Source organism: Seriola aureovittata, chromosome 18 (genome assembly GCF_021018895.1).
Source record: "Seriola aureovittata isolate HTS-2021-v1 ecotype China chromosome 18, ASM2101889v1, whole genome shotgun sequence".
Taxonomy (NCBI): domain Eukaryota; kingdom Metazoa; phylum Chordata; class Actinopteri; order Carangiformes; family Carangidae; genus Seriola; species Seriola aureovittata.
In genome coordinates, this window is record NC_079381.1 from 1,267,570 (window position 1) to 1,292,649 (window position 25,080).

Sequence of the window (25,080 nt, forward strand, 5' to 3'; positions counted from 1 at the left end):
AAAAAAGCTAAATCAGATCAGTATTTGTTGTATTTATACCTGCTCACCAGTTCTTAAGGTTGTCGCAGCATCTCGGAGGAACCTGTCTCAGTTCCTCTGTCTCTTCATGTCATCCCAGACTGACTCCATGATGCTGGGATCAGGACTCTGTGGGGGCCATGGGGTAAAGGGTCTCACTCTGGAAATGGCAGGAAGCCCTGAAGATTTGAGGGGAAGTGATTTGGGTACAGGGGCAGCTCAGGGTGGGAGGAGATAGTCGGGATTTTGGAGTTGACTGTAGATATGGGGGTAGTCAGGGTACGGAGGGGTACCTAGGTTATGGGTCGGTGCTCGAGGGTTTGGGAGGTACTTGCAGTATGGGTTAGAACTAAAAAGGGGATGTAATCAACACCCAGGATTATTTCAACTTTATCTCAGTCTTTCATAGTTGCTATGAACAAAAACATAACTCTTCAGGAAAGGGTCAAACACTGTGAGACAGTCTGTGCTGCAGCACTTCAGTGTGTAGACGGTGTTTAATGAGTACTTTAACATACAAACCAGAATTCAAACAGGAGACTCCAACATCATTTCATACAGAGCACATTTAAAATGACTTTAGAAGAGAATTCTCTTTTGACACTGTATATATAAGTCTTGCACCCCCAGAGTGAAACTGTCCTTTAAAAGCATCTCATCAGGTTCACTTTTAATTTGACCTGAAAATGTGAAAATCTGTTTTTTGCATATCATACAATCCACTGCAAGTGGGTCATTTATTTTCCCACACATGCCACGTTAACAAATACAATTTAATAGTGATTACAATTAATTACAAGTAAATAAAATTAAGAATGGATCTTTACTGAAGAAAAAAAACATTTGCAAGTTGAATGTTTCAGTCAGAGAAGAACAGCTACTGGAACTGTGCTGCTCTCCTTCATTCATGATGAATTCACACATTAAATGGAATCCGCCTCGACGGCCCTCTGGACACATTAACGGATCTGACATGAGACCAGTGGATTAAAGGTCCAATCAGAGCAACAGAGGGAAGTTCTTACATTGTTTCTCCAATGACATCATTAATGAAATCTGACATAGTAAACCTCACTGGACCTGGACCCTCTGTGGAAAGAGATCATTTATGATTTTACTTTAAACTTTAAAGTGTGTAACTACTGTGTAACTTTTGGAAAAGAAATAACCTTTCATAAATGAAGAGTTGATTTTATGAGCAGCAGAACAAACCGCTGCTCAGTTCAGTTCACTCAGAGGTTTACAGCTACAGTCTACATGGTCTGGTGCGACCAAATCTGTGGCTCCTGTTCAGCAAAGATTATATCAGGCAGTATCTTAAATACACCACTAGGTAGTGCTGTTGCAGTGTATTTTGTGTGTTAATGGCTGCCTGCATCACCCATCCAGTTAACCTGTTTATTAACTGTTACATACAGTAACTCATTTAGTTACATACAGTTACTCATTTCCTAAATGGAATATGTTTCTATAAAGTTTACTGTCACTACGCAGTGAGGAGCTGAGCCAGCAGCCACTGTGGTGTGAAGCAGCAGAGACAAGGTAGTAAGGTTCCCGGTTAGATAAGGCAAAATTTAAAGTGGTTCACTGTGTTCAAATCACTGCACAATGATCTAGGCTCCACTAAGACTAATGAACTGCTCTTTCATAAATCACTCTTTACATCTAAACATGTGGGTGTGACGCCGACACTGTCCCTGCTCAGGTGTTTATGTGCTGGCAAACGGTAGCACAACTTTGGCTACAGCTGAATTTAATGTTAGAAACCTGCTGAACCGTTTCCAGCTGTTCACTGCAGAGGTTTGGAAAACAAATAAAAACTACATGTTGCAGTTTTGTTGTAATGTAATGTGCACGTCTTCGGACTGTGGGAGGAAGCTGGAGTACCTGAAGAGAACCCACGCAGGCACGGGGAGAACCTGCAAACATTAAAGGCCCCTAGCCTGGGGTTCAAACCCAGAACCTTCTCGCTGTGAGGCAACAGCGCTACCCACTGCACCACCATGCCGCCCCAGCATGGGTCATTTTCACTTAAAACATTTAAAAATCATGATGTGACTTTTGTTGGTCTTGTATCAAACAAACATGTTCCTGTACATCTGGAGAATATGATTTGTAGTGCGGGGCGTGTCTGTAGCAACACAACACTTATGGTGCTGACAATGTGACACATTTTACCTTTATCAAAAAAAAGTGATTTGGATATTGCACTTGGCCTTATCTCATCATGATCTTATTTCAATTATATTTCGTTGAATTGTGCAGGTCTGGTATTGATCCTCTTCTCTCAGTCTTGGCAGGAAAGTGAATGAGCACTTTTGCCAGATCATGTGATCAGGACCAGGTCTCACTCTGGATTTGCCCCGCCCTCTCCATGGCTTCAAACATTTGCTCAGCCTCGTCGGCCGACATGCCTCCCTCCTGCTGGAACGCCTCCTTCAGAGCGTCACTCACACTGGCTGGCATCTGTTTGGCGTTGCTGCACACAAACAAGACAAGGTCAGTGATGTAAAGAAGGTAGTCTGTCAGAGCAGGGCGTCCCTCTGCCTCCTCAGAGAGCACCTCCTCTCTAACACCTCTAACACCCCCACATGTCTAACTAGCTCCCACTGTGGACTTCACCTGATCTCCTTCACTAATCAAACAGATGTAGTGCTGAGTTCTTACACCGAGGTCTCTCCTGCTCTGAAGCTTCAGTGATGTCCCTCACTGTAAGTCTCTTTAGATAAGTGTTGATATAAGTGTCTGCCAGATGAGTAAATGTAAATGTAACCAATGATTATTTTGATTACTTGATTATTTTTTAGATTATCTTCTTTTGTCTTACAAACCAAAAATATTGAAGTTACAATTCTAGAAAACACAGTATCAGTAAACCATCGTGTGAGAAGCTGGAGACTCAAAACAGTGGAAAATAGTGGAGTAGTAAAATTAGGGCTTTTACAACAGAGACAAGGTTAAAGCCACAGTGAGCTGTTCACCCACTAACCTGCTCTGTACAGGTCTGTGGTCTGTATTTAGAAAGGTTTAGTTCTGTGGTCAAACTATCTACTTTTTCTTTATTTATTGGATAAATGCTTTTACTTATGTGTATGTATATGCTTATGTATGCATATATATGTGTAGGTATATGTGTAAATGTGCGTATGTATTATATGTATATAATTATATTGCTTTTTTTCCATTTTCTTTATTCATTATCAATCTATTCTATTAATTCTGTTAATAATTGTGCTGTATTTTATTATATTAACATTGTTATTGAAATGTTTTTTCTTTGATAATTTAATGCCATTGAATGACTGTAATTGTGCTTTGGCAACACATGGAAAATGTCATGTCAACACAGCCTGTTGAACTGAAAACTGAACAACAGCGGGTGTGTAGCTTGCCTCTTATCACGGTGAGGTTGCCAGGTTTGGCACCACGCTACAGTGCTATACAGAAGTACTGGGAGGTACACTGTTATCACTGTCGCCACGGTGACAATAAGAATAAATATCCAGCTTAGTGTTGGTGCGTTGGACTCACCCAGCGATGTAAAAACAGGCACTTTTATTGGCGATCAGGTCCCACAGCAGCTCAGCGTTCTCCTTCACACGGTGCTGCACGTAAACCTTGTCCTCCTGAACAAACAAACAAACACCCAGTCAGTTTCATCATCACCTGCTGGTTGGGGCAGGGGCAGCGTTAGCAATGAATGCTGGGTATTGTAGGAAAGTTTGAAAGGGTTCTGGCCAGTTAAAAGCAGCGTGGATGGACCAGCTGCACACATTCTTACAGGTTAACTTGTAAAATGTCAATCTGTCTGATACGTTGGTTTATCTGTCCAACAGTTAGTCCTGGTTTTATTTCTTTATTCGTTATGTATCTGTTCTGTGGCAGAACAGTGATACCGGTGGTTGAGTTTCTGTCCCTTCCTGTGAGTGTGTGTGTGACCTGGTCTCGTGAGAAGGCAGTGAAGAGGGTCAGGTGTCCCGCCATCATCAGCTCCTCCCACTCTGACCTGAAGTAGAAGTCTCTGGACTCTGAGCGGCAGCCGAAGAACAGGACATTGGCTAAAGAGCGGGAGGAGAAGAAGGAGGTGTCTCATCATCAGAGGTCTGACAAAAATTAATTTACTGAACATTGGAGACAAAGTCAGAGAGGTGAAGATCTCACCGGTTTTCCCTTCAGCAATCCTCTCCTGTATAGCAGACCTGAATGGCGCCACTCCTGTTCCAGGTCCAACCATTATCACAGGGGTGTCCCTGTCTTTAGGGAACTTCAGACTGCCCTTCTTCACCCACAGAGGCACATACACCTCCCCTGCAACACCATGTAGTAAAACACATCCACGGTCAATGTTTATGTAATGTAACAGGAAATCAACATTTTTTGCGTCAGGAGGTATTTATTTATTTTTCTATCCTGCAGGAACACAGGACTTGTCAAATAGCAGCCTTTATTTTCCTCAGTTCCCTCTGTGTAGAGACACAGTTCACATTTCTATAAATGTATTCTGTCATATCTCAGCAAGATGTCCCCCTGGTTTCAGATCTTGTCAGTGCTGTTTACCTCTTTGTTGCTGTTGCTTTGATAAATTCAGGACAATGTTCATTTCCACATAACTAACAACAACAGTGTCATATCCTTCACCCTGCAGCTCTGAGTTTAAAAAGAAATCCTGTTCTCATTCACTCATTGACTGCAGTCTTTCCACTTGGTCTTAAACTGTCAATAACGAAAAAGCTCTCCAGCTCCTGGTAACTTTTTATTTATTTATATATTATTCATAGATTTTTATTTATTTATTTCATTGACGGGATTGGTGTTTGTATGATTAGTCAATGTTGTGAATGTGAATCAACTGTAATGATAATTTATGAAAAACGAATGTAATTATAGTTGTTCAGGCAGTGCAGCAGTATGGCAGTGTGTCAGGACACATGTCTGTTTGTCCACAGACTCTGCTTGGCGCGCAGCCACACAGTTTCTAGCTGCTGCTTATAACCTCCACTAAAAAGATTATGTTCTCTCCTGTGTCTGTTTGTTTGTTTTTCAGCAGGATTAAGCAAAAAGCACGGAGCCAACTCGCACCAGAGTTTTTCCTTAACATTGCAAAACTCTGTCCAATCTTCACTAAAACTGTCACAGATGATCTGTAGACCAAGCCTCAGAAAATCACATGCATTTTTGATTTTCCAAAGTATTCATCCATCGCAAACAGGAAGTGAGGTCATATCTCAGCAACACTTCAAACTAAACTGGGTACATGCAGTTGGGACCCCTTCGACCTCTAGGGAGCGCAGTATCTATCTTTCTGTAAATGAGAAACTAAGTCCTAATATTTTTTACCTGAACTTTATAAGCGACTGGTATTTATTTATTATTAATCCAGACTCAGCAACTGTTTGAGCCTTTTCTTCTACCTGGTACTGGTATGAGAACTGTTTAATCTGGGGCAATAAATCCTAAAAATAGATTCACTGTGTTGACACATCTTTAGCTTTATGCTAATAACAGACAACAAAATAATACATGCCAGCCTCAGCCAGTCAGAATAAAGGAATCTCTATGTGTGAAGTACAGGCACATTTTTGTGAGTGATACAACATGTAGTGAAAGACCTTGTGCGGGGTCCAGGGAGGCTAACCAGGTGGAGCAGAGGCCTCTTCGTGGTTTATGTATCTTGGTTTTGTACCGGACAACAGCTACCAGGATCTGAAGCCTGTGTGGGTGAGCCTGAGACAAGAGATTTCACTGTGACTTCTCCTGGATCTGTCTTGAGTAATACCAGTGAAGGCATACAGATGAATCAGCATATTTTTTCATAGCAGTTAAATCATTGCTATGAAGAACAATCTACCTGGAGAGAGGAGGCGATGGAGAAGGAGCGAGGCTGGATCTCAGGGAAAAGATCCAGGAGATAGTCCACTTTGAGTTGTGCTGTAGTGTGGGGGAAATCTGCCAGAACCTGCAGCAGCAAGAGCAAGACATACTCAACCAGCAGATCAAAACACAGTTTTATAGATTTAAAGCCTCAAACAAATCTGACTCCTACTGTTACTACAAATGTTCACCAGGACTGACTCATTTCTTACAAACAAAAACGTGTAACATCAAAATAATCTGAAGAAGTGAGGCTGGGTCTGTTATTGTCAGGTTTAAACCGCAGCCCGGCGCTGACTCCACTCCTCAGCTGTCACCTCCAGCGCGGTGCGTCGGGGCCGGTTGCAGTAGCTGTGCAGCTCCGACTGTCCTGTCACTGAGCCGAACTCCACCAGCTTTTCTTGCTCCAGCTCATTGTCGGAGAAGGTAGACAGCATCTCAAAGAAGGAGCGGCGGGGGACAGCGCCGATGTCCAGGTAACTCTCCACCAGGTGGCGCACAGAGCAGGGCTGAGGAAGCCTGGCGGGAACTGAGGAGACAGAGGATCGTGCAGAAAGCAGGTGGTTGAAGGCTGAGTAACAGAGGATCATCACCATCAGGAGTTTATTAAGGCTCAGAGTATAATCACCCAACTCCGCACTTGCTTGTAGCTCATGTAGTTGCTTTTTTAGCTCACTGTGTTTGTTTTATGTCCTGCAACTTCACTCTCACATGGCGTCTCAAAACTCATGCACATATAAACCACGCACATGATACGAGGACACAGAACAGTATCAACGAACAGAGAAGCCTCTTTTTTGTTCCTCGTGCACAACTGTGGTCCTGAGCGCACGAGGCTGTGACAAGCACGAGCTCGCTGCTCCCTACATGCTCCCAACCTCTCAACACTCGCCCACTTGTCAAGTTGACTTTGGAGGCTTTGGAGACTTTGGAGGCGGGGCCAGTGGCTGATTTTTTGGATATTCAAAATAATAATTTTGGATTTATGGCTCATTATGGATCTGGAATGGTTTCTCATTATGGATATCTGATATTAAAATTTTACTAGTAGCAATTGGATTGTAGATATTTTTCCTAGTAAAAATTCTATTGCAGATATATTCTGATATTGAAAATGTAATTGCAGATATCTGAAATTAAAAGCCCAATGCACATGAAAGGCAAAAAGTGATATCTGATTCCACAACTATTGACAGGAAGAACTGTGAATACCTGAAATTTTCTTTTTGAGTGGGAAGAATTTAATTACAGATCCATCTATTAAATGTAAACAGCAGAAGTTTTAGATTTTAAATTTTGGTTTGACTAGTACAATCAAAGTTGTAAATATCTTGAAATACAATTTTTACTGATAAGTGTTATTGTGGATATCTTAAATTACCAGTCTGACTAATGAGAATACAATTTTGATTAAGAGAAATGATATTATAGATATATATCTATATATATATTTATATAAAGATATATAGATTACTGTTAAAATGGCTGCCATAACTGGACTGACAGTAACCAATCAGAGGAGTGGAAACGGCAGCCATTGTCCTGCCTCCAAAGTCTCAGAAGTCATCTCAATGAGCTGATGGAGACTAAAACAGAGTTAAAAACTGATTGAATATTACACTTGCATCGATCACGTGGACACACGCTAATGTTCATGTTGGCTAATATTGGTGGCTGTCTTTTTGGCTGCGTCATAAGAAGAGGCTGCTAAACAACATGTGATTGGCTAAAAGGTGTGTGTGGGGCATCAAGTGGCGCAGTGGGTTGAGCAGGTGCCCCATACGTAGAGGCTCCTCGCTGCAGTCGGCCCCGGTGCGAATCCCGCGTCGGACGGCCCTTTACTGCATGTCACTCCCCCTCTCTCTGCCTCCCCAGCTCCTGTCTCTCTCTACTCTGCCATCATAAAGGCATAAAAAAAGCCCAAAAAATATACTTAAAAAAAAAAAAGGTGTGTGTGTGGCAGAGATTGATTCTACTGATGAAAAGTGAAGTTGTGAAATAAAATGAGACCTTGTGGAAAATTCTGATGAAAGTAATACGACATGAGGTAAAACTGTCACTGGGAAAAATTCTGAATGAAATTTCTATAATGAATAAAGACAAACTATTAGTTTGATTATTTTCTTAATAACATCTTCACTTTAGGCTCCAAATAATTAAAACCTGTCAAAAACACACACACACACACACACACACACACACACACACACACACACACACACACACACACACACACACACACACCTGCAGTGTTGTCTGTGGGCCTGAGAGTGAACATTCCCTCTGGATCTAATCTCAGCAGTTGGCAGAATTGTTCTACGTCTTCTGGTGCATTACGAGGATACATCATCACCACGTCACCAGCTGCAAACCTACACAACAACATCACAACTCAGGATGGATCAGGTCTGTACAGCACTTTATACTTTCATGTTGCATTCAAAGGAAGAAACGGACGGAAAGGACGTTCATTAGGTTATTTTACAGGACAAAAGGGAGGAGACCACCTTAAATGGGCTGGTTGTCCCACATGGACCAATCAGGTCACAGTACAGACTGATGTCATTCTTCATTCATAAGTAACATCATGGAACTGACAGTATCAAGAGATGGAAATATACAAGATAAATCTTTCACACCAAGGCTACTCACTGGATGCTGGATCCAGTGATGTCGAGCTCGATGTGCCTCACATCCTGGAAGTGTGACGGGTGTGTGACTCTCCTGTTGGACACCAGTCTGGCAGGAAAGGGATGAGACTGGGAGGGGACAGTTTGGTCTGTGGTAATCCTCAGCCTGTCACCTGTCTCCTCTTTCACATCATCCAGGAAGTGGAACGTGTATGTTGGAGGAAGTCTGCCACAAGAAACAAGCAAAATAAAATCCCGTGCAGCTGCATAAACATCTGCATAGACCCCGAAGAGGATTTAATAATGAGAACACAGAGCAAAGTGTAAATCAACCACAGAATGAGAATCAAGTGTCAACACTCACGGTTCATCTTCCCTCAGTGGTGGCACATCAGCCAAAGATGAGTACAGGGTCAATACTTTCTCCCAAAATGAAGTGAGCCACGGGTCGATCACAGCATCTGACCTGTTCAAACAGATGTTGAGATGAGCACATAACAAACAGCAACATCCTGGTCGTATCCCTCCGCCAACCAGACAAGCTGCAAGAACTATGGTCACAACCTTCTCTTCTGTTTCCCAACTAACAGTGTTGAATAACAGTCAGAAGTGTTCCTGCAGAATATTATGACGTCACAGTGAAGCTGACCTTTGACTATTTGGATATAAAATGACATCACTTCATGATTTTATCCTTTTACATATTAGTGTTTCATTGTATCATGATGTGTGTATGAATTCATGAGGCTTGGCCAAAAACCTGTTTTGTAAGGTCACAGTGACCTTAAAGGGACAGTTTGTTGATGTGGGGTTGTCTGAAGCTACCTAGCTACCATCAGAGAAAATCAACATTTCTTACCAGAGTGTTTCACATTAAAAGCCCTTCAGCTGCTAAAGAACACCACCTCCTCCCTTTCCTGGTTGTCTTTTAATGTGAAACATCTGCCAAACATCTGCCAAACATCTGCCAAACGGCATGGTAAGACCCGATCAGGGAGCGACTGTGGGTGTCTGCATCATCATTTCCAAAGCTCTTCAGTTTCTGTCCGTCCAGAAACAACACAATCCTGGAGTCCTCAAACTAAAACGGTGTCTCTGTTTTAGAGGCTTGAAAACTCCAGAGAAGTGTGGACACCGGGCAGAGTTTTAAAACTAAAACGTAGTAGTGTGGATGCAACCTTTGTGTTTTGTGTTGCAGAAGCCCAGCAGGTGAGGTCAGGTCATTGTTTATTATGAACACCTGGGCCTGTTGACCCCGGGACTATAGGAGCCCACTTGTGCCATGATGGAGAGAGAAAGGGGAAACTCTGCCCCCCGGTGCTCCATGTGCTTATCATTGCTTTTCCCTTTTACCAACACTTCACTTAATATTTCATCATTCATGCCTGCACTCCCACACTACTGATTTACTGACCACCCTTCATAGCATTTTGGCCTTTCTATTTGTTTGTGTTGGGTTTGAATAAATGAATGGTTTTCTTGGCTTCAGCTCCTTGTGTCACCTCCTGTTATTTGTCAGTGATAATGAGTTTCTTACCCCAGGTCATGTTGGTCGTCTGCCAGCCCGACAGGCAGCAGTGCGCTGGCTCCCAGCTGCAGGAGGCGCTTGTGAAGCTTCTTGGCCACAAAATTGAACCTATGGACAAAATCAGTTGATGTTTTGAAGACGATGAGATATTCTTAATATGAGTGTGAGAACTGTGAATGTGATAAGCACCGACTTTGGATATGAGGAGTCCCCAAGGCCCAGTACAGCACAGTCCAGTCGACTCAGAGACCAAGAGGTAAAGATTTTCTGAAGAGGAACCTCCAGAAGTTCTTTTAAGAAAGTGAGACAATAGAGACGCAAATAAAGGGACAGGTCAACCAAAAGCTCAATTAAACACTTCTCTTCCTCTCATCTTTTTCTTATGTCGCATGTGTTATTTGTGTTATTACCTTCATATTGTCTGGAGGGTCTCCTTGGCCTGTGGTGGCACACACAAAAACCACCAGAGACTCAGAGATCAGGTGGGCCTGTTTGAAGAGAGGAAACACAGCAGGACACAGTGTTTTCACGTGATTTGGGTCAGCTTTGAACAGTATATAGGTCTGTCACCCACCCCTCTCCTCGCCATACATAATAACACCTCACGCACCATGTTGTAGTTATCCAGAGGCAGCACTTGAACTTGCAGACGCTTCCTCTTCGCCTGCCGTGCGATCCTCTGGGCCGTGTCCTGGGCAGTGCCGGTCTGGCTCCCGTACAGGATGAGGAGAGGCGGCTGTGACATTATAACTGAAAGAAAAAGCGAGGTTACAAAAGGCTCTGTTAATTAGAAGGGCATGGACCTGGGATAGTAAAAAGAGGGGACTAAAACACAAATGAAAAAATACATGAAAGAGTATGAACTCCACACTCAAGAAGAGAAAGTGTTCCAGAGCAGAAAAATGAATTATTTGATCTGTTGGTATCACTTTACAATCAGACTCCCCTTATTAAGGATTTATGAATGGTTTATAACTAGTTTGTTAATTAGCTTGTTAACACATATAAACCATTAGCTGTTATAACACATTAGATTAAAAAGGGTAACAGTGACCTGCTGCTTGCCAAATAGTGAGCCCACGTGTCTCTGTACTGTTCAGCCTCATGTCTCATTAGTTACTGAGCTTCCTTTGTTTCCTCCATCATCAGCATTTGTACCTGCTGCTTCATCACTTTTGTTCAGTTACTATCAATGAACCACCGTCAGCATCTTAATGCTCAAACAGTTGCATCTGGCAGATCAAATTATGGCAGATCACATGATCATATCAAATGAGCAGATTCATCCTCTGAGGCCTCGGCAGTGTTGTTCACCTTGACAGACTTGTGCTGTGGAATTTGAATTTATCCTAATTATCCTAATGTTGATTTTTTCATATCATTGTAATAGCGTGTTTTCTTCTTGTTCTGCATGTGGTCACTTCATCATGTGTTGGAATGATGTTAATGTTCAGTGTGGTGTGTATTGTATATAGTGAAGCAGGTGTAGTCAATTTGTTTTTAAAAGGTGCAGCACGTAAGTTTTCTCTGCTGCCGAACATGGTGGTGACTGACGCTTGCCAAGAGCTTCAGCCATTTTTCATTTACAATACAAAAGTTTATAATACGTCCTCTGAGCAGCTACTTCTTCAGGGCAGACTCGACGCTACAGTGACTCTATCAAAAAGTGACAAGATGGGCCTGCCAGACCCCAGCTAACTGATTAGCATGCTAACCAGAAAAGAAAAGAAGTGGTGGAAATTGAAGAAAACTGCCTACACACTCTGGCCACATGAGGACAGGCATTGTCCTGCACCAGGAGGAACCCAGGGCCACTGCCTAACAGCAGTCAGGGTACCGCTGGCTGTGACATGGAGGTCTGTGCCACCCTCCAAGGATCTGCCTCCCCAGACCATCACTGAAGACCACTAAACTGCTCATGCTGGATGATGTTACAGGCAGCATAACATTCACCACAGCGTGTCCAGACTCTTTCATTTGCACCAAAGCAGGTGATACTGATTCACAATCTCCTAAACGGACAGATTGATATCCCTGAAGTTTAACTGACTTATACTGTGTGTTATACTGTAATGATTAAGTGTTCCCTTTATTTTTTTGAGCAGTGTAGATTGTGTAATGCACACTGATGATATAATACTGAGGTGTTAATGTTATAAAATACAGTGCAACATTATTCCAAGCTTCTACCTCTAAAAACTCTTTCAGTTCTATAAATATAAACTTCAAAAATGTTTCTACAAGGTTCCCATGAGGTTCTCTAAAGGTTGAAACCTTTGAAGAATCATCTTTTGAACATTGTTTTATCAGTAAAGTCTCCAGTAACTGACTGACATATTCCAGTGAACATCCAGGCCCGAGTGTGCTGGTACAGCTCAGACAACCAGGTGGAGTTCAAGACAGCACACAGAGAGACACTGACACTATATTCAGATGTTTAAAGTAATTTAAAGCTAATAATGTATGATTATTATACACTGAACAAAAATATAAACGCAACACTTTTGTTTTTACTCCCATTTTTCATGAGATGAAATTAAAGATCTAATATTTTTGTCTAAATTACACAAGATATCTTTCTCTTTAATCTTCCTCACAAATGTGTTTAATCAGTATTCATGAAAACTTCTCCTTTGTCAAGATCATCCCTCCACCTGACAGGTGTGTCATATCAAGATGCTGCTTACACATCATGATCATTGCACAGTTGTATTTATTAGACACTGACCTGTGGATTTCTCATGACTTGAGCTACAGATGTGCACTTTTTGGGGGAAACTCGTGGGTCAGAAAACACATCTTTGTACAGAGTTGATCAGGTAGAATTTTGGACCACTCCTCTTCAAAGGCTGTGTGAAGTTTCTGGATATTGGCAGGAAGTGGAACATGCTGTTGTACATGCAGATCCAGATCATCCCTAACATGCTCAGTGGGTGACATGGTGGGTGACTCTGCAGGACATTGAGCTTCCAGGAATTGTGTACATCATGCTGCAACATGAGGCAATGACAGCAGATGTTTACCAGATAAATGTGTATAATTTTTTGTTGCGATGAATTTGGTGTGTGTTGGTCTGACACTGATCTTGTTCATAGGAACAGATCTGAACAGCTGTCCAGGCAGCAGGACCATCCAGTGATGTGAGCTCACTGATGCAACAGGAAGTAGAATGCGACCAACTTGACGTAAGTGTGTCACTGCAGTCACCGGCAGTTTACGTTAAACACTAACTTAGTTGAAGTCGAAAACCAACGCAGCTAAAAAAGACAATTCGACCGCAGTCCCTCTCTGTTTTCACCGCTCGCTGTCGCATCTCTTATTTAAAGCTCTCTGATGCTACTGATGCTATTGTGGGTATCGCGACAGACCATGACCTGGTAGAAGGCATGTTAGCCGGCTGGATAATGTTGTTATTTTTATACATATTTATAAATAACGTACATGACAAAATACAAAGAAAACGGACACCTACCTACCGCTGCTCTGTTTGTCCACTACAGCCTCTACCGATAATGACACTGGCAGCTAACTGCTTTGAATGAGGCAACCACCTCTGAACACCTCTGTCACACTTTACGGCAAGTCTGCTTCGAGTTGTTATTGGCTCGTGCACTGACGCTGCGTTCATAGTCATAAGTATAAAATCGGGAATTTGAAAGTTCACTTGAAAATACGTTTACTGAAGAAATACAGCGTCGAAACTACAACAGCTCACATCAGAATAGTACTGCAGCTCACATCTCGGTTTTCAGCTGCAGTCAGGCCCGAATGGTTTGACCACGGAAACGTGAATGGCGACTGGCTTGACCGCAGTGAAGTAAGACAGAAAGCCTTACTCTTGTTCTCTGGAAGAGACTTTGACACTGGATTACTCAAAAACTATAAGGTAGAAGTATTTCATAATATTTGTGCAAATAGTCTGAGAAGTAGGCGACTAAGTCCAAAAATATAATGCTCGTGAACTACTTATGGAAGAAATGTTTTTTGTCCTACATCAAAGTTAGGCAAAATGGCTTGTTTTGGTTCTCTGGAAGGGAGTTTGACACTGCATTACTCAAAAACTACACATTAAAAGTATTTGTGCCAGTAGACCTAGAAGTACTAGGTCCAGCAGTAAAGATGTATTAAGCAACTTATTGGAGAAATGTTTTTTATCCTGAATTATACTGCGACTAAAAACAGGTTGTACTAATACACAGGCTACAGGTCTCTGTGTCTGAGGAACCCTGTTGGATGCAAGATGCCTCCTACTGCACTGAAAAGACCGTCCTCAGCAGGGATGGAGAGACCTGTAAATCTGTGCTCTCTCCATCCATTAAATTAAAGAGCATCTTTAGGGGACCAGGTGTATACAGGCCATATTCATGGGTATTTCAATGCATATAGCCTACGCTGCATAAAAATGCAATAATAACATCATCATAACAAAATACTATGGACAAAAATGTTGTTTCACTAAATCCTAAACTAAAATTCTTCTCTACTGAAACAAATGTAACAAAGCCTCTTGCTCAATTTGTTTTGTATATTCAATTATATCTATTTTGTTGTTGCCACCTGTGCGTGATTGATGGTTAAAATTATCTATGTATAAATTGATAACATCCTTTCTCAGGTGTTGTGACTGTTTTGAACAGGAAACCTTGGAGTACTTGAATTGTAGGCCTAAAACATCAAGGGTACTTATGTTCCATGTTATATATAATAAATTAAGTTAGGCTATTTAAAAACAAAAAAAGCCTGGTGGAAGTGCTGTGGGATTCTCTCAGCTCAGCATTTGTCTTCACCTAACTCCTTATGAACTCTTCTTCACATCTTTTCTTGATCTGCTGAGGTTTTCCATTGACGTCATGGACAGGTCTGGAAGGACTTTGAAAGTTACATATTATTGCATAAATACTTATCCTTACATTCAAAATAAGTGGATACGAATTTACGCAATATTGTAAACCTCCTGAAATTTCTTAGATCAAGTCCGTCATTTCACTTGTTTCTAATTGATCTTGAACATCGAGTCTCAAATTTGTAACAAAGTCTATGTCAGCAGTTAATATATATTCTGAAATGTTTGTCTGAAGAAGTCATTTGAATTATATATTTGTCCTTTTTTCATCTTTGAATTCGTTCTTTATTATTATTATTATTATTATTATTATTATTATTATTATTATTATTATTATTCGTCTTTTTTGTTGAATTTTTGTATATTTTATTTATTCTCATGCCTGATTGGTTTGTAATGTTTTTGACTTTTTGGGCGCAGCTGAATGTTCTTCCCAGCGCGCTTTGTTTTACCTCCAGCACGATCATGTGAAGTCAGCGCTGCATTCAGTCCAATGAGCCCGATGACATGTAGGTGGATGACAGTCCGTCATTGGTGGAGAGGCGAGTGACGTCACGCAGCAGTCCGGGCAGTGTTTTAAGAATGAGGCAAGTTTAGTCAGTGTGTTGTTGAGACGCTGCCGGAGCCTGAACCCTGCGACAGACAGCTGAATGACTCCAGCCTCACGTCTTATGGGCTTTCACAGGGTCAGCGCTGTTCTGTCTTAACTACTGGACTTATTACTATAACACCGGAGGACGTATCCATGCGCCACGGCAGGATTGTTATTCTCTCATAGATAAGGTAAACATGTCTCTTCAAAAGTCAGCAGAGTACCTGTACGATGTGATCACACACGACATGTGAATAATATATATTTACATGTTGATGTCATTAAAGACTTCTGAGGTTCAGGCTGAGAGTCAACTCCACAGCTTCTGTAGGATGTGTACTTACCAGAGTATACTATGTCATATTGTACAAATGTATGTATTTATAAGTGTGTATAAGTGAATGGGAAAGTGGTCTCTGACTTTTGGACCCAACTGTATAAACACTATATATGTGCAGATAATGTGCAGGATCTAATCTAATCCCTTCATCCACCAGTAGAATGATCTAAATGCTCCACATAATAACTTCTCTGGTGGGAAAATATTTAATTTCTTTTCTTTCAGGCTGAAAATGGAGTCCAGAAATGATGAATATACTTTTAAGACACATGTCGTCTTACTGTAATTCTAACTATTAACTGTCTCTTAGGAATGCAAAGCCCCTAAAATGAAAAAAGGATGATGACCTACATCCTACTACCTCTCTCATCCATTGATAGTTGAGCAGCAGAGAGTCGGAAAAGGTTACTACACCACTAAACACAAACCAAACTGCTCTTTAAAAGTCACAGGGTTTGACTATTTTAGGAGGGAGGATGCTGCAGCTGGTTTTCTGGGAATAGAGCTGGGTGTTTCAGTTCTTTATTCACTTACAGTCAGGGAACAGTGTCAGGATGGATGACATGGTTGCTGCAGTGAGATGCTTCTGCCCTAACATATGTTTGTCACAGACTGTGGGGTCATTACACTGATTCAACCCCAGGTTACGATGTTCCTCAGGAACACTGTCCACTTCAGCCGTTTTTCTACATGTTTGATCAAATCACATGAGAAGTTTTTATTTCCTCAATAAACATTAGTGACTATAATTGGGAGAGAGGTAAAAATGCAAAAAATGGATGATGACACATTTCCTCAGGCTTGTTTTCAAGTTCACATCTTGTGTGACATTGAATGGCTGGTTGTATTTGAAATTCTCTTTTTTTTTTGGGATGTGGAGGCATTTGCTGGCACTGGGTCATCATGAGGTTGAAAAATCAGTGTTTCCAAATTGTTATGTTATGTTAGGGGGGGATAGCTGTAGCTTGCAACAGACTCATAGCTCCCTAATAAAATTAGATATTAATAATGTGGAACGTGGAAAGAACATTAATTACATGTGAATGATTAGAAGCCATTACTTTAACAGATGAAAAGAAAAGGGAACAGTGTGTGAGACTGTGAAAACAAATGGACGTAGACTCAGGGTCTGAAAAGTGAAACTAGTGCTGAAGTGTTTTTCGGCTGCAGCTGCTGTGGAGTTTATGTTGTTTACTTCTCTGCCTTTTCTGCTGCTTTATTCTGCTGTTAATTCTATAAGAAGCAGCAGCTGTTTGGTTTATAACTTAATATTTCTTAATATTGCTGCTATAAGTCTGCGGACACCCGGCGTGGTGTATTGGTGATTTTATTTTGTCCCATTTATAAAAGACAATACAGCTCCACACACGACATCCTCCACAATGATCATACAACCTAATCAACAACTCTACAACAATTTTAATAAGAAGTTCTAACCTTCTTGAAGGAAAGATTTATGGCAGCACTCTTGTATTAGACTGCATTAGTTTTATCTAGATGTATATTTGTAATTATCAGTTGTATACACAGGCTGCAGAGTAACTGGTTACGTCATCAGTAGCAGATACACCTCGTAGCCTAAAGATGTTCTTTGATTTAATAGTTTTTATCATATAATCATCACTATCACCATACAACATCTTGCACCCCTCCTCTTCCCCCTTTCAAAGGTGTAGTTTACATCCCTCGTCATTTCATTGCAGCTTCTCCATGTGCCACCTGTTCGTGGTAATGGTGAGGGGCTCACTGGAGAAAGTCTGAACAAATAGTTCCCCAGGGACTGTAATGGGTCTAATAAGTTGCACCTGTCAACACCACACAGTCACAGTCACATTTATTTTTCCAGACCACCAAGTGTGTAAACTGTAAGGACAGGTTAGTGCAACAGTGTTGACATGTCGCAGACCTGTTTGTTTGTTCATGTGAGGTGTCTTCAGTGTTGGGTTGAGGACCTGCCAGTCTGGTCAGGCTTACTATGGCGTGAAGCAATGGTATGTAGCCTGCCACTGAAGTTGCATTTAGTGTTTTAGAATTGGTAATCCACATCTAGCACTACAATACTGTAATCTCTATCGTCTTTGAAGTAGCTTATCTGGTCTGGAGCCATCAAGACAACTGTAATGTTGGAGTTTACAGTCCCATGAAGGAGGCGTTTGAGAGGAAGCCGCAGATAAACCAGCTACTGGTGGATGGATGCTCACAGAAAGGGTGGAGGGCAAGATGTCTGCCAGTGGAGAAGGGAGCCAGAAGCCTCTCAGAACAGTCCCTAGGAAGAGAATTGGCAGCTGAGTGGCAAAGGATAGAAGGAGACATTGTGTTAGTTTGCACAAGCTCCGTCACCATGTTTGTGGTGGCAATGCAGCCTCTAGTGAAACCTGCCGAAGATCAAGTTGAGTGAGCCTTCATATGACAATAATAACAATGTCATATATTGAAGACAAGTGGTTGGTGGAGCACCTGAAGAAGCTGGTTACATGAGCAAGAATGACATTGAAACTAAGCAAGTAAAGTTTGAGCTTGGTCTTAAAAAGAGGGAAAGTAGACACCAGTGTTTGATTTGATCAAGGACACCTGAGGAAGACATTGGTCCAAGCTGAAGATTGGATGCAGCGGGTGGATTATCACGGGTCCTGCCATGCTTCCTCTGGATCCTCCTAGTCTACAAGTTCCCATTGACAACAGTTGAAGCCATGGAGAGAAATTTTATCTGGAACCTGAGAAGATGGCTAGGGGAACGTGACGGCTTCAGTAGGGTTGTCCTCTACAGCTGAGGAACGAAACTACCGCTCCCACTAAGACCAAAGCATGCCAAGTACTACTTCTGCAGAATCTCAACACAAGAAGATGAGGCTGGCAGGGAGGAGGTTTGCACCGGGAACAAGTTCCAAGAGGCTGTGTCCAGGCTGATTCCAGTACAACAAAAAGAATAACTCTTTGTTACTACATGAGTTGTGCTGCCTTACAGTATGTGTCACTGAAAGAAATCAGTGACACATACACATACACACAGACATCCAGCATCCAGCATTCATTGTGTCCAAGAGAGACATCAACAATACATTTTCCACACACTTCCTCAACCACACTTGTGTGGAAAATAATTCCTTATGGGGTTGAGGAATGGAGAGTAAGGTGGGAGGAAAAGTGACACCCTCATGGGATGGGTTGTAAACCTCTGTGACTGAGAGAGAATAGTGAAACACCACATTATCCCATACAATTAAAAAACCTTCTCACATCACCCACAGGTTTCTGAAGAGTAGTTTTGAAGCTCAGAGTGAGTTGCTCCACTGTCGTCATCTGGGTAGTGTCTGACTCCGCCCCTCCCAGCTAATCCAAAGAGGCCACACCCTCAATTATACATCATTTTAAATCTTAATAAAATGTAAACAAGTGAGTTATATAAACAGGTTTCATGAAGGAAGAAATTAGCTCTGGAGACTAAAAAAGTTTTTGTACCAGGCTGTAAACATGTTTATTTGTGCTGTAAAGTTGGACATTTTAACATGGGAGTCTATGGGGACTGACTCACTGTTGGAGCCAGACTCTAGTTGTCATTAGAGAAACTGCAGCTTTTGGTACTTCAAGGTTTGGCTTTATGTTTCAGCATTGTTGCTTGGTGTCCATAGACTTGATGCAGCAATATTAAACAACATAAATCAAATAACTGCTCAAATCAACAGCAGAAGAAAGCAGCAGACAAGGCAGAGATTTATAAACAGCATAAACTCCACATAAACTTTTTCCAAACAGAAAAAATGTTATGTTGCTAAGCAATGCAGCAATGGTTGATCATTTGTTGTACACAACTGTCTGAACATCCCCCTGAGTCACGTGCACTGTGAAGTCCTCCACAATCTGCTTCTCAATGCAAAATATAATCAGTCCACTCACACACAGCAGAGAGGTGGTGCACACCTCACTGAGCGTAGAAGTCAACATAGAAGCCACAGCTGAAAGATCCACTGTCAGTATTGTAGCATTAAGCGTTTGTAGACCCATCATGCACCTGTCGGTCATGCAACACAGCAGGTGTGTTTGATGTGCAGTGCATGAAAACAGCAGCTTCTTCTGTGCTGCAGCTACTGATCTGACTCTTACACACACAGTTCATCAGAACTTCAGCATGGGATTTTTGTTTTTACGCTGTGATGAGTTCAACTTTAAATGTAACAAGTAAAATACTTAAGTGTGAAATTACAGATTTTTTCCAAGCCCACAATAAAGCAACTGTGTAAGGAGGGTAAATGTGACCGGTTACTTCCGTCCCTGGTGCCAGGAAAAGTGAAAGCAACAAACATCTTTGTGTGATTTACTTAATTTATCAGAAATAGCAGTGGATTCAAGTTATGAAGTGGAAATACATTTTGCATGGATAGAAATGTTGAATGAGTTTCTCAATGAAATGATGAAACGATGAGAATTTGTTTGTGATGAGTGTTGGAAGCTGCAAACTTTAGTCTGCTGCAATACCCTCCAGTCAGGGAGGCAGTTTATCATTCTGTACCACTGTCTCACCGTCATCCTCAGTGTGACCATCACAGTCAACATTATGCGGTCGGACTCGGTAAACTATAATCAGTCCAAGCTGTACTTTGTCATGCTCGCTTAACATCCATTAGAGTCAGCTGTAGGCCAGCTCCATCAGTCTCAGCTGTTGTTTTGTTTGGTACAACTAATGAGTCGATGGGAAAGTGAGAGAGCTGCTTGTGCCCACGTCTTTCTGGGAGAACTCCTCAAACAAAGCGAAAAAAAAAAAAAAAAAAGCTGAACTGGTCTTTGCTCAGATGATGTGTGTGTGCAGATGTTTAGTGAAGTTTCTGTATCTTTAGTTTTGAGCGCTGCAAGCTTTGCATTACATGAGCAAGGTGATGCTGTGCATGCTAACTAACATTCTGACAAAGTGCAGTTGTAGTTGTTCTGCTTTGTTCTAAGATGTTCATTCCAACTTTGACTTTTCGAGGATTTATTGCTTTATTTTTGTTTATTGTTGTCGGAGTCATTCCATCTATAAATTTCACTTTTTTTTCTGTCTGTTGCATTGTGGGACAAGAGTGCCCACCCAGCATCACCACACGCTCAATTGTAGTGTTTACCAGTGTGAACGGACTATGGCTGTAATTAGTGTATCGTGACAGAGTGTGTAACTGGGACGCAGGGAAAGTGGAGCTGAGCTTTGAGTGTCCTAAAATGATCATGATGTCATGAGTAGCTGTCATGCTGGTCGGGAAATTTACAACCTGGTGTGTTTTTATCAGCCATACAATTTCAGTCATGGCACTGCCAACCTTGTGTGTATATCAGACTACAGCCCCCCCCCCCCCCCCCCCGAGTTGTTGTTCTTTGGTTTTGGACGGACAGGAAATGCAGGGAGAGAGGAGGGGGAGGGCGTGCAGCAAACAGTCTGGCTGGATGGGAGTTGAACCAGCGACTTGCTGCTCAGGGCGTTTGTGCCAATGTGGGTATTATGGCAGGTTTAACCAAGTAGGTCACAACAACTCAGCTTATTGCTGGTTTAAATATCGCATGGAAAGTTCTATAATATTGTTCATCTCCGACTGCTGTAATTATTTCCACACAGACTCTAGTTTAAAGTTTCAAAAACGTCATTCAGTTTTTTGTTATGTTTCTACGGAAACATAATATTTTTTATCCCGATATCTCAAGATAACAAAGTTGGTTATCCCGAGATAACAAGCTATCATGAGGAGAAAATGATTTTTGTTATCCAGAGATAACAAGATATTATCAGATAATAATCAGTCCTCGCCAGCTAACGAGTTACTAAGGATTGTTGCTAAGGAGGAGAGTCACTGCCACTTAGTGTATGAGGTTCAATCAAAATCGTGTTCACCTGATAATATCTCGTTACCTCTATAACAAGCGTTGTTATCTTGAGATAACGTGATAGAAAATGATTTGCGAGTATGACCTTTCTTCATGTCATGTTTTTGCAGCGCACATGACTGAAGATCTGTTCCTGTATGTGCGGTTTTGAAGAGCTACCTCGGTCACATCAGTCCTTTGACCGGACAAATGACTCTTTGATCATGTGGTATCACCAAATATAAAGCCTTTACCGACAGTTGAAAACTTGAGCACGGAGCTCGTAATAAAGATCACACAAATCTGTATGTCTCATTTTAGCTGCATTTGGATGCTTTCAGGCTCCGAAAACCGCATGTGCCTGCAAATAAATATGGGTCCGTGGCCTGAGTACAGCCTTTGTCTGGACCTGGAGGGACTTCAGACAGCAGGTCTTGGTTCCTGGCAGTCCTTTGTGAGTGGACAGAGAGGCGTCAATACTGTGCTGCCTGGAACAGTGTATCAAAGTTATGCAGCCCAGCCTAATCCGCCCCATTAGGGGTTGTGTGTCTAGAGCCCTTTCACACACACAGCATGGCCCTTGTTTGTGCAGCAGTGCAGTTGTCTTGGGGTGGGGAGGGTCTCAGTGTTGGTGGCTGCAGCTGTGCCCTCTCTTCGCCCAGTGAAACCTGAGAGCGCTGGCCCTGCTGGCCCATAAAGTGCCTGCACAGACACACTGTCAGCAGCCATACAGTCACTGGAGACATCTAACAGGCTTCACCATCAACCAACTTTTTCAACAGGAGGCTCGCCAGAAGACACAGGACTAACCTTACTGACCCCTTTATATTCATCCAGCATCTGGAGTAATAAAGTTGCCATATCGTGCTGGAGCAACCAGCTGTTTCTGTACCATTCAGGAAGGAGACCAGACATACAAATAAAAATCCCTCCTGAGAATCAAGCAGTACTTTGGATTAGACTTTAGCACCTCTTGTAGAACACGTCTCACATTTGTAACAGGGTTCCTTTGATGTATAAACACACATCACTGAAGACCATACCAGCTTCTTTAATTTAGCCAATATATTAATATTAAACTAAATCAAAAGGTTTAGATTGTTTTCTTAACACAATACTAATGTCATATTTCCTGTACACTGAGAGTTATTGGTCACTGTATTCTTTCCTCTTTGTTTGTGATGACTGAAGTGATGATGTCTTAGTAGGGCTGAACCATTTGGGAAAATAATCGAATTGTTTTGGGGGTTTTTAACCAATAATGCGATTTAATATGTAATTTTTTTATTTTATTATTTTAAGTTCTTTATCCTCACAAGCAATAAATCATTCTATATTATGACTAACACAATACTAAACATGAAATGTTCTTTCCTGTAGGCCAGGCCTACGTCATGATGAAATTAGATGATGCATGAATTGATATGAATGACATATTTTTATTTTTACTACTTCAATCACAGTCGTATATTGACTGATTAGTTTAACTTACAGCTTTGCAAACATGTAAAAATTGCCCGTCGTTATGCAGACATCGTTCTCTTCCTGGAGATCTCAGCTGGCAAGCCTCTCGTCATGGCCGGCTGCAATGTGCCCCTGTTGCAGCCCTGTGTGCTCGTCTGGGAAGTAGGCAGTTTGCAAGCAGAAAGCTCTGAGGTCCAAAACTTCATTAATGAAATGCAACGTAAGACTCTCACAGGGCCCCTATGTACGGTTTAACCACAGGTCAGTTATAGCAGCAAAAAAACTCTGCTGTTTCCCTGTGCCGTTTTGAATTACATTCATATGGAGGTATGCTTTCAAACATTTCGGTCAGTGATCCTTGTCGGGCTATGCTAACTATGCTAACTATGCTACATGGCTTTGAGGTGTGTTTTAAAGTGCTGATACAGGTTAGTAGTGTTGCCCCGTGAGGTAGCAACGGTAGCAAGGCAGGTTCTGCACAATACCTGACGCTGTGCAGCATCTTCCTTTTTAAAGCCAAAATAGTTCCACACAACTGATGGACTGCTCCTCTTCGTGTGAGGCATTGCAGAGATGAGTGGCTGGAGCAGCTGTGCTGAACCCTTTGACTTTCACTGTATATTAGAATATAGTCCAGTGTAAGTGATATTTTAGAAAAAACATGGTCAAAGTTCCACAACTAGAGGTGAACTTATATAAACCTGCTCCCTGCAAGTCAAAAACCAGTGCTCACACTCCTCTGAACTGACGTCACATTGTTCCCACACAAACAGCTGACTGTTCCTAAATGTAAACATGTCCTTTCATGTTCTGGAGAATATATGATTGTATTGTTTTCTTCATAGCCGATTCATATGTTGAATAACTTGATTATATGTTTGTGAGTGGGGAAATTACCGTGCAAAGCGAAGTGGTATGGAAGCATGTGAGTTAAGCTTTACACTGTTGTGTCGTCAGGTCTGATGTTGTATAGAGCAGTGGTTCCCAACCTGTGGGCCATGAAGGTATTGCAATTGGGACGACAAATCATTTGGTGAAAGGATAGATATAAGTATAGAAAAAATAAATGCAAATATAAATATTATTTCTAAATGTTTAAAAATAAAATGATCTTAAAACAATAAAATTGTTGAAAAACTCTTATCACTTCGATAAGTCAACGATAGGAACTTTTATATTGTCACCAGCAGGACCAGATTGTATAGTCTGCTATCTTGTGCATTAACAGATTACTTCCATGGCAAATCATCAAACTTGAAGCCCAAGTTTCTCATGACCTTGGTTGGGTTGAGGGATGAAGACGTGATTGTTAGGGGCATTTTTCGCCTTTATTCTGACAGTTGCAGTGAAAGAGAGACAGGAAAGTCAGGGAGAGGATTTTGATATTGATGTCATGATGAAGAGACTGATTGGCCGGAACGACTTAAGAGTTCAGTTTCAGAGAGGTTAAGTTGGAGGTGGCATTTCTTCATCCATGAACTCTGGTGGGTAATCATCACCGCAGTTTACTTTTCTGTTCTCGTTAGTTGACTTTATCAGCCTGGAGTTATTTGACTGTCCTCTGGCTCTCAGATTTGGGTGATGTGACAGGAGTACTGATGGTCAGGATCACTGGGCAGACAGAGAAGTATGCCCTGCTGAATGGCTGACAGAAACACAGACAGGGGTTTGGGTGTAGGACTCAGTTTTCTGTGTCCTCCTCCTCCTTCATGGTGATGGTGATTTTAGATACAGTGGCGACCAAAATCTGAGACCATTTTCCTATTCACTTGAACAGGAAATGATCATATAAAAATGTGAGACCTGACTTGCTTAAATGGAAGTTTCGGCCCATTTAAAATAAAGGGGCCAGACTGGGGATGAATATAGGGCTCTATGGGGCCAGGTGAATTAAACACAATGAGAACAATCTGTGAGGAACGCCATTTGTCTAGATAGTAGAAGAATTTATTTTGTATTCTTTTTTAT

The 25,080-nt window shown here is 41.7% G+C and overlaps 2 protein-coding genes across 3 annotated transcripts in view; one reads left to right on the forward strand and one right to left on the reverse strand.

Moving 5' to 3' along the window:
* Positions 1–496: 496 nt before the first annotated feature.
* Positions 497–13,607, reverse strand: ndor1 (NADPH dependent diflavin oxidoreductase 1). Its single transcript, XM_056404160.1, is given in 16 exon segments — positions 497–2,497; positions 3,550–3,644; positions 3,958–4,076; positions 4,180–4,326; positions 5,628–5,742; positions 5,867–5,974; positions 6,207–6,418; positions 8,134–8,261; positions 8,542–8,745; positions 8,884–8,985; positions 10,057–10,155; positions 10,241–10,301; positions 10,304–10,337; positions 10,458–10,535; positions 10,658–10,797; positions 13,520–13,607. Coding segments are annotated over 15 exon segments (1,782 nt in total). The 5' UTR covers positions 10,793–10,797; positions 13,520–13,607; the 3' UTR covers positions 497–2,352.
* Positions 13,608–13,786: 179 nt separating this feature from the next.
* The window catches only part of megf10 (multiple EGF-like-domains 10), a 59,353-nt gene continuing 48,059 nt past the window's right edge, over positions 13,787–25,080 (forward strand). The window contains exons 1-2 of one of the 2 annotated variants that reach the window (XM_056404335.1): positions 13,787–13,933; positions 15,311–15,673. The gene's annotated coding sequence lies outside the window, so the exon portion shown is untranslated. The remainder of the gene's footprint in view (positions 13,934–15,310; positions 15,674–25,080) is intronic. The other variant, XM_056404336.1, reaches the window with a different exon arrangement.